Below are 10450 nucleotides of genomic sequence, written 5' to 3' on the forward strand. Positions count from 1 at the left end.
CACTGCAGCCCTCCTGTGGGTCTGATGATGCAGGATTTAGAAAAGTGGCAAACAAATGATTTAAAAACTTAAACATTAACAGGACAAAACGAGTCTACGCTAATACCTCATCCGTTGATCTGCAGATGGTGATGGCTTACTTCACTCTGTCCTTGAAACCAAAAAAAAAAGTGTCCTAGTGAGTGCTATAAAAGTACTTCTAGCTCTTGATATGGTGAAGAGAAACAGAAACAGGTAAAAAGAAAAAAAAATCCCTCCTGGCCTAACCTTGTAATGGACTCTAAAAAAAAATAATTGAAGAACTATTTTAAGCATTGAAACTCTACTTCCAACTTAACTATTCCAGTGTGATTGCTGAGAGCCTTTCATGTGTATTATTATTAAGGGCTTTAATGCTGTTATAAGTCAACAGCTTTACTTCTCTTGGTAAGGTTTGCAAGCATCAAAAACAAAAGTAATTTCTAAAATACAATTATAAAACTAATTAGTCTCAGAAACTAGTGTGGTTGTTTTGGAAGCACCCACCTGGAAGAGTGCCATTTCTGCGGATGAGCTGCAGGAACACCGCCCGTGCAGCAGCAGAAGCTCCACGCGCTGAGGGAGCCGCACTTGTGGGCACAGCTCTGGCCCTCAGCATCCTCCCGGAGGCCAGGTCTCCGAGCAGCAGCCCAGGGGCAAGCAGCAGAGTCCCTGCATCCCCCAAGGGAACGGCGCCCCTTGGTGAAATAGTGGGAGAACAGGAGGCTAAAACAAACATACAAACCCCATTTCCTCAAGGAGTAGGCTATGTCAAGTGTTACAGCTTCCTGCACTTAACAAGTAACATCTGCCAGCTGAGAAATGGTGCTGTTGATCCACAGATGATGATGAGCAGCAGCTGATAAAATACGGGTCCCCTTTCTGTTAGCTTTAAAACAAAAGCACGAACTGCCACACACGGTGGGAGGCAGCACGGTTCGCTAGGCAGGCACCGAGTGGCACAGAGCCAGAGCTGGAGCCTTGTCCTAGTCCCGCCTGCAACCTCCAAATAGGTTTGTTGCTCTCAACTTCCTCAGAGTAAGGAGCAGGACATCGCACTGTCTATGCAAATACAATATACAGTTTATTCATTTTTTTTTGGTTTATTGCCCATAATTTGTCTTTTTTCCCCCAAAGTCCATTTCACACGCCATGTATACAGCAGAGAAAAGTTGAAATCTCAGTATATGACAAAACAAATTTAGGTTTGTTTTTTTTTTAAAAAAAAAAGAGGAGAATGAAGGAAAGGCGAGACTTCGATGGTTTCTGACAGTTCAGCAGAAGCACGTTACAGTTTGCAACAGAGCAACGGCAACTCTACAGAGGAAACCCTGACAGCGTTCTTTATTGCCGAACTAAAAATGCCAATGCTACCAAAACCCCCTAAATGCCTGCACCTCACAACCAAAGGATACGTCGGTGCGCGTGGCGGCGTGTGGCTGCGCGTGTACTCGTACCACGAGTCGGTCTCAGCTGCCGTGGGCTCTTCACGGGGCCTCCACCACGCTGCGGTCTGCCAGAAGCGGCCCCGAGGGCAGCTCAATCCTGCTTGTTGTTGCACGCCTGCCGCACGGAGGACTTCTGGTGCTCTAACAACGTGATGGACTTCTCGGAATTCTCCAGGTTCCGGAGCAGAGTCTCTAGCCTTCGCTTGATCTTCTTCTGATCCTCGATGGCGCACCCGATCACAACGGACTGAAATTTCTGGTCGATGGGTCCCGCCGGCACGTCGGACGTGCACGCGCCGTAAAGCGACATGAGGCGGATTTTGGCGTCTTCCAAGTCATCCAGAAGTTTATTGACAATTTCGTCGATCATCTTGGTGGCGTGCAGCAGGGATTCCTGCTGCTGGGCGTTGCGGATGGTTTCCACGGACACCTCCACCGTCAGGGTACGGCCCATCAGGCGATTGGCGGTCAAGTTCAGCTCTTCTCTCTCACCTAACGTGAAAAAAAGAAAGCAGTCTGCATTACAGGCTGGTGCTTCCCAGGGCAAATTACATCGAGACACTCAAACTACTACAGTTTTGCAGCAAAAAAGTGTGTTTTTAATAACAAGTGACAACATGTGAGATTACCAGGAGCCAGAGGTTAAATTCAGTGAAGTAAATAGGATTTAGGCAGATAAATTAAAAAAAAAAAAAAAAACAACACAATGTCTCATGATTTGAGGTGAGGCAGAACGCTTCACTACAAATATAAGCAATCCTTTTGCACTGCTGCTAGGACACCTGCCCTGTCACACTGAGGCAAGCACATGATATCATCAGGAAACTTTATCCAGTAACAAACCCAGCAAATTAAGGACCTAAGCCATGAGAGATTTACACGGCACCCTGAAAGGCCACAAAGAGGAAACTGGTTCCTGACTACCAGGTGCAAGTAGGGGTTAGTGAAAAATGCATTTCTATTTTGTGATTCCTAAAATACAAATTACAACAAGAGATTTTACGTGTAAGCCCTTGCAGAACCAATAAATCTCCAGCTTAAGGCACCTAAGATAAGAGAGAAAGATTTAGGGGCTACGTTTAAAGCCGCCTATCACACCCCCATGACAAATACCTCATGGCAAAAGGATGGCAAAGCAGCTGCTCACCTTCGCTGATGTGCCTCATGTCCTGGCTGTTCTGTATGTTGTGGATCATTTCCAGCAGGGTTTCCTTCTCTTGTTCCATAGCAGACGCCGCGTCGCGGAAAGCCTCTACCCTGAATGTGGTTAAAGCAAACAAAATCTTAGGTGAGCATCTGTTTTATTATTCAAAGTCCTTTTTAAAAATCAAATAGAAAAAAATAAACACACAAAATAAACCCCAAACCAAGTTCAAGAAGTACAGTCTGACTTCATTACCTTCTCCCATATCTTTGGTTTTCAAGACACAATATAATTTAAAAAAAAATGAAGCAAACAAAAATAAAACTAAAAAAAACAAGCAGCACGCTAATTTGCTCCAACTTAAATCTTTTATTTTCCTGACAGCACGGCTCTGTCCCCCTCCAAGGGGCACCTGGACAGGCAGAGCCTCGGGGATGGCTGCCACCCGCCTGCGAAGCACGGAGAGCTGTGGGACTTGTGACCCTGCACCTCCTTTGTATGGCGAGGGGAACGGGAGAGGTCAGTGGCTGCCACCTCTGGTTAACTTTATAAGGCTCTCCCTGCTCAGCAGCTCGCCTTTTTTGTTAGGGAGCACGCAGGACCGCCTGCCCACGCGGGGTTTTCTTTCCATGAAGTGATGCGGCGAGCTGGCAGGAGGCAGTGCGGTGATTCACAGGGGACGAAGCTCTCAGTGATCAGCTCCTATTTCTGGGCGGGCAGGGCTGTGGGTGTCCCTTGGGACATCAGGCTTCCAGCCCAGCGCTGTGCTGGGAAGCCTGGCCGGGACCCCACACATCACAAATCCTCTTCGGTTCCTCCATCCCGCGTGCTTTCACCGAGCCATGGCACCAACCAAAGCTCCTCGTTCATCCTGGCGCTTGGGAACACGACAACCGAGCACCAGCACGCGGCGCCTCGCTCATTCCAGCCCTACATTTCCCGGGCACTGTGGGATGAAGATGTCCCCTCCACGGCCACCAGCAGATCCATTAGCATCAGGATGGGACCAGCGTGACCTCCTCAAAGAGGGGCTCACAGTGGGGAGCACCAGCAGCCAAAAGAGAGGGCGGAGGCAGGCAGAACTGACAGCACGGATACAGGGAGTCGCACCCCACGGGCACCGCGTTCGGGGCCCTGTTTTACCACCCACGCAGTGAAAGCGCACGCTCAGCGCCTCTCCTTTCATGTTAACTCCACGGAGCAGTGGGAAAAGTTAATGCCGAGCGAGTCCTTGCCAAGAAGAAATACTGGTAATTATTATTTTGGATGGGTAAGTATGAGGAATAAGGCAGGAGGAGTCACCCCGTGCCTCAGACGTCTGCGCTTTATAATTTAAGAAGCCTGGCAATATTTTCATAAAGGCCTTGCCGTGCCCTTAAAAAAAAAACAGTGTTTTCAGGACTTGGAAATCCATTTCAGCCCCCAGAAAGCTTAAAATCTGAAAGGGCAGAATTTCAATTTTAACAGAGCTTTTACATCAGCTCAGGTGTGTCACTGCCCTGCTGAAAACTAAAGGTCTGCCTGCGGGGAACGGCTCGAGCCCTGATTTCCACGGGCTGCAATGGGCCCTGTGAAGAAGGTGAGAAGCTGCACAGTCAAACACACTATGGGAAAAAAAAATAAAAATAAAAATAAAAAGCAGTTTGAGCTTTGATTGACATTACTTTACAAAACTCACCCAAGCAAATCCTGAGAACTGCTTTATTTGCAGCAATTACTTCTCGGGAATTATTTTAACCACTTTAACTGCAGTACAGATGCCCCTGGGATTTATATTTTATTTTTTTTTCTGGTGCATTTGCTTCCATAAACAGCGGCCAAAATGAGTGCTTACCCTGGCAAGGGATGCAGCAGCTCCTGCCAGAGGAAACGGACAGGAGAGCAGCTCCTCACAGCTCCCCCAGTCCCACATATTCCCTTCCAAACATGTCCAGTTTGGCCAGTTGGTAGCAGCGTGCCAGGCTATAAAAATCTTAAAAAATAAACTCAGCAGGCCTCTGGAGGGCAAGATGGAGGCACCGTGTGGCAGCACGGCACACCCAGGCTTGTGAGTTTTTGGGGTCAGAGGGGGATTTGGGTTCCCACAGCAGCTCTCAGGGGGCTCACCCTCAAGGCCTGGTGAGACTCCGTTGGGTTTCCAGTGCTATTTCTGATGGATTTGCCAGCCAGTAGGGGTGTCAAAACCTGAGAAAATTCATTCAGAATCAGGGAGGGATGACTCCTTGAGCGTGGCAGCGTCCCAGTGCTGCGCTCTGACAGAAGATGGGGGGAAACGGGCTGAGAAAGGCAAGAGCAGAGGAACTGAGCAGCTGTAGCTGCTGGGGACCTTGGTCTGAGGCAGGGCAGGATGGTTGCAGAAACCTGCGCTCTAGGACAAACGAGGAAACCAAAGCCTAGGCAGTCAGGAAGACAGTGCTACACGCTGAGAAGATGCTGGGCAGGCTTGAAACAAGGTAAGATTTTGAATTCCTGCTGCTAGTTTTCTCGGTGAACAGCTTTAAAAAAAAAAAAAAAAAAAAAGGAAGAACCACCCCACATCCATATAACCCAAACTGGCAATGTGTAACCTTTAGCCACGCTGAGAGGAGACCAGCAAAGGTCACGGGAAGGTATCAAGTTGAGGGATCGCCGCTCGCTCCGGCTCCCGCGCCACATCCGAGGAAGAGCCCGGCGCAGCAGCCTTCCTCCCCTCACACACTGCACGGCCATCAGGTCCACGCCGTCTTTTTCCTACCAGAGGGAAACACCCGGTGGCATTTTCACTCAGAGCGCTTTTCTTGCTCTGAACATCAACTCAGTATGCCATCGATCGCCTGGGACTAAAAAAAAAAAACCCACTCTGTACTGATTTGCCTCGGCCTGTGAGCAATTAGAGGAGCAGGGCCTTTTCTCCCCACATACCATTTGGATGAGGAGAGCATTCCCCTGAGGAACAGGTGGACCAGCCTGTGCTTTTGTTTCCAGGCGAGAAATCCGATACCCGCTTTCTTGAGACAGCTGCAACAACGCGGGCTGGTAAGCCACGGGCCCACTTAAAGAGCTTATTAAGGCTGGTGTGCTGGAGGTGAAGGTAAATTTCCAAAGGAAATGAGAAACGCCTTCAGACAATGCAGCTTTTTCCCCGCGAAACAGAGCTAAGCACATCGTGCTAAGATACAGCAGGGTTTTCCACCCTGGCATCCTCTGCTGCTTGAGCTGAGCTGTCCCATAAACACGGGAACAAACACAGGGGTTGTCCCGATGGGGAACAGAAGGGGAAAAATAAAATTAAGAAGGGGATAAAAGGAAAAGAAGAGCAGGAGCCTGCGTTTCTACCTCATGTGTCATTATACCTAGAACTCCACGTTCACAACACGGCCACCAGGGCACGGTGACTCATGAACAGAAACTCTGGTCCTGCTTCCAACTGCTGCTGAGGTTTCTCGGCAATGCAGGGCAAATACGGGCAGTGGGGACAGCGGAAAGGTCCCAACCCTCACAAACAACAGACCGGCCCCGCTGCTGGGCTCCTTCTGCCTGACGGTGCCAGGGCTTCACCCAGCAGCACCTCTCCTGCTCCTGTTCCCACTGCTGGCAGCCCGTCCCTGTGGTAGAGAAACCTGCCTGGGGATTAAGAAGAAAATGGTGAAACTGCACTTCTGTCCCAGAGCAAATGAAGCAAGTGCTGATCTATGGAGAAGGGGTGTTCGAGGGGCTGCAGTCCCTCTCCAGCCGTGGTTTCTGGCTCTCGTGGTGGGAGGGAGGGGAGGAAAGGGAAAGCTGCTCAAAGCTGGGCGCTTCCCGAAGGGGTGAGGGCTACCGAGGGGTTCAGCTGACCTCAAGCAACTCAATGGCTAGGTCTTTCTAATTACACCCCTCGATGATACACTACAAAAAAAAAAAATCACTTATTATACTTACAAGTCACATCTCAATGGATTATAGCCAAACTAAACCAGCTGGAAAAGGAAGAAGCGTGGAAGCTTCCTCCTAGCATTCAAATTAGCTTTCAGATTAGGCATCTTGATCAGACACACACGGAAAGAAAGAAAACCTGAGTGACTTTAATCAAAGCGGCTCGACTCTTTTTTTGCCATCGTTCCGCGTTTAGAAATACGCCTGTTTGGAAGACCCGCAGCAAACTGGAGAGTTTAATTTCGGGCTTCATTTCTGGTTAACCCATCTGCCTGCTTTGTTTCGGGGCTGCTCGGCAAATTTAAACCAGGTTTTTGCATAGCCTCCTGCTTATTTGGCTCGGCGTTTTGTAATCACACAGTCACACAGCAGGTCTGGATGCAAGGCTTGCTTGCAGACAGCCGCTTTGCTTAGGCAAATTCGGAGAAGTCTGTGAAGGACTTCAAGGAGATTTAATGAAGCTAAGTGAAAGGGGAACGTCCTGCTGCACCAAGTCCGCCCCTGAATAATGCAAAGCGATGCCGGTGGAAAGGGGAAAACACGGCTCCTAGATCTCCCAGAGCTCCTTTAATTACAGGAAAGGCCTAGAAACGTCCTGGGTGGCTGTGTGCAAGCCGCTGATCAATATGCAGCTGTAATGAAGACAGGGTGTGTTGAAACAGCAACGCCACGAGGTGAATCAGGGGTGCACCCACATTACCGAGGCAGCAATCCACCTCAAAAGGGACACGGTGTAATTAGGGAGAGCTGGGAGGACGAGGAGGATGATTAAAGGCCCGGAGTCATCCCTCATGCGGCCAAACTTGGAGGGGGGGGAAGAAAAATAAACTGAAATGGGTCGCTTGGGGAATGTCCTGTGAGAAAAAGAGACGAGGCACGGCGCGCTGCGGCGATGAAATGCGGCCCCTATTTGGCCGCATAGGGGAAACCAGAACTAAAAAAACTAGGAAAAACCATAACTGAGCCGCAGAGGGCAGCGCTGTCAGCACCGCAGCCCACAGATCGTTTGGTTTCTGAGGCGGGAGCCCTCACGGCGCCCCCCACACCTGATCCCACAGGAGCAGGGGCAGGTTTGGGAGGCTGGTCCCCTCACCCCCCGCACCCAGCGCCACCCCAAAGCGCCTGGGCACCCTCAGGTCCCCCTCCTGACCCTTCCTGCCTGGAAAACCCCATGCAGGCGGCGGCACTTTCCCTGCAAACAGCCCGTTTTCAGGCTCCCCAGCCTCCCCTCAGCCCCCCGCCGCGCACCTGAGCTCCAGCTGGTCCAGGTTCTCCAGCAGGCGGCTGGAGCGGTCGGCCATGGAGGTGGAGCGGTAGAAGCGGCCCCGGAGCTGCCCTGCCGACTGCTGCTGCTGCTGCTGCTGCTGCTGCTGCTGCCCCTCGCTCGCCTTGGCGCTGATCTTGGCCTGGGCCATGGCAGTCGCCGGCGGCGGGCGGGCGGCGGCTCCCTCCCCGCGTCCCGCAGGCGGCGGCGGCACCCAACTGCCGGCGCCCCGCTCATGGCCAAAGATGGAGCCCGCCCGCCGCCTGCCCCCAAGGCCACTCCGCCTCCTCTGTGCCCCGCCTCACGGAGCGGGGCCGCCGGGGGGGTCGGGGCGCTGGGCTCGGAGCCACGCCGGGCTGGGCTCGACCCCGACCGGGAGCCCGAAGGGTGGTCCCGGGGCGGCCCGCAGCCCCCCGCCGCCGCCGCCATGGCGGTGCCTCAGGGACAGCCCCTCAGGGGCAGCCCCTGCTGGGGGCTGGGTCCAAGCTGATAAGCCCCCAAAGTTTTATTTAATGGAGAGGAAATCGTTCGGTCACAGAACTATACAGTATCCCCAGTTGGAATCCCACAAGGATCATCAAGTCCAGCTCCTGGTTCCTCACAGGACCACCCAAGAAATCAGACCCTGTGTCTGAGAGTGTTGTCCAAACACTTCTTCAACAGGCTCAGTGCTGTGCCCACTGCCCTGGGGAGCCTGTCCCAGTGCCCGACCACCCTCTGGGTGCAGAACCTTTCCCTAACCCCCAGCCTGACCCTCCCCTGTCCCAGCTCCATGCCGTTCCCTCAGGTCCCATTGCTGTCCCCAGAGAGCAGAGCTCAGCGCCTGCCCCTCCACTCCCCTCGTGAGGAAAGGATGCTAACTCCTTGTATTGCTGAGTGCACAAAGGGTCGGTCAAGCAATTTGCTAAAACCAATGGCTCTTGGTGGCATCTCTGACTGCCTAATGCCATCCATCAATTACACGACAGATGGAGTGGGGATGATCTCCGAAGATGAAAGCTTTTTGCGCTTCTGCCACACCTATGGTACCAAAAGCAGATGTTAAACCAGGGGAACACCCTAGCAGGCCAGCCCGTGCTAGTTAAAATGCCTCAAGGGCAAGAAGCCAGGGGAACCACGGCTGGCAGCGCTGTGTTCACAGCTTTCCTGCCCGGGCCAGCGGTGCCCATCCCGTGGGAGCCCATCGGGCCGAGGCAGCGGCTCCTGCAGAAACCTGCGTGGCTTCCAGCGACTCAAGTCGTACTTTGGCTTTACTTGCCATTTCTGTGACTGTTTGAAAAGGAATTTGCTTATCCCTAATTCCAGGTTTGGGCAAATACTGCGTGGCTCCAGCAGACCGATTTCTGGCACCCAGTTGAGAGGGATTTTGTTGCATGGGATACTGTTTTGTACGCTTCCCCGGCCGCGATTCAAAATAGCTGTTTTTCTCAGGCTTGTCCATTCGGAATGATATCATGTCCCAAGCCCTCTCGTTAAATTAATTGCCTGAGTTTCCTTTGTTTTACGTAGACGGGTAAGTAAGGCTCATTGCTTGTGAGCTCATGGAAATAACTTCATTTGAACAACTGTTCCATCCATCTCTACAGCCTTTGTAGGTGATTAAATACCACTTCCCACCCCAAACATATACAAACAGAAAGCCTTTGTAGCCATGGCACACTCTGTAACCATTTTTTCCTAGGATCCTGCCATTGTTTCCATGCCAATTCATTACATATCAGTCAGGTTGTGTTTAAAAAGCAGAAATCAAATAGGCAGTGGCTGAATTATAATGGACTTTTTTTTTTTTTCCCCTTGCACAGGGGTTTAAGGCTATGCAGGTACAGAACAGCTGTTAGTCGTGTACAAATGTAACCCATATGACCTTATCCTCTGATGGCAAAATGTTCTGCCCTAGAAGTGAGAGTGACACAAACAGTGGAACCAAAATGCATGTTAAAAGCAAAAATAGTCTTTCAGACAGACTGCATCATTACCAGCTGGGCAGCCTAGAGTGTTTTCCCATTTAGAAACCTGAAAGGACCATGGAAATTGCTCCCCCTGCTCTCTAGGGGGGTAGATGGCCCCTTTTCACCTAGGTGTTCTATTTCTTGGTGAGATCAGCTCAGAAGGCCAACAGTATCCTGGGCTGCATCAAATGAAGCGTGACCAGCAGGTTGAGGGAGGTGATTGTCCCCCTCTGCTCTGCCCTTCTGAGGCCCCACCTGGAGTGCTGCATCCAGGTCTGGGGCCCCAGCACAAGAAGGATTTGGGGCTGTTGGAGTGGGTCCAGAGGAGGGCCACAAAGAGGATCAGAAGACTGGAGCACTTCTCCTGTGAAGAAAGGCTGAGAGAGCTGGGGCTGTTCAGCCTGGAGAAGGCTCCAGGGAGACCTCATAGCAGCTTTTCAGGGGACTTAAAAAAAGATGGAGAGCAACTTTTTACTCAGGCAGATAGTGATAAGGGAGAATGGCTTTAAACTAAAAGAGGGGAGATTTAGACTAGATGTCAGGAGGAAATTCTTCACTCAGAGGGCAGTGAGGCACTGGCACAGGTTGCCCAGAGAAGCTGTGGAAGCTTCTGTGGAAGCTTGTGAGAAGCTGCCCCATCCCTTGAAGTGTTCAGTTCAGGACCAGGTTGGATGGGGCACTGGGGAACCTGGTCTAGTGGAAGGTGTCCCTGCCATGGCAGGGGGTTGGAACT

The 10450-nt window shown here is 51.4% G+C and overlaps 1 protein-coding gene across 1 annotated transcript; it reads right to left on the reverse strand.

Annotated features, from left to right (window-relative positions):
- Positions 1–1242: 1242 nt before the first annotated feature.
- BAG2 (BAG cochaperone 2) lies at positions 1243–8041 on the reverse strand. The gene is made up of 3 exons (XM_068678292.1): positions 7753–8041; positions 2614–2723; positions 1243–1958 (listed from the first exon to the last, which is right to left on the reverse strand). Exons 1-3 carry the CDS (start codon positions 7917–7919, stop codon positions 1558–1560), a joined length of 678 nt encoding a protein of 225 aa, XP_068534393.1. The 5' UTR covers positions 7920–8041; the 3' UTR covers positions 1243–1557.
- Positions 8042–10450: the final 2409 nt, after the last annotated feature.

Source organism: Anas acuta, chromosome 3, assembly GCF_963932015.1.
Source record: "Anas acuta chromosome 3, bAnaAcu1.1, whole genome shotgun sequence".
NCBI lineage: Eukaryota > Metazoa > Chordata > Aves > Anseriformes > Anatidae > Anas > Anas acuta.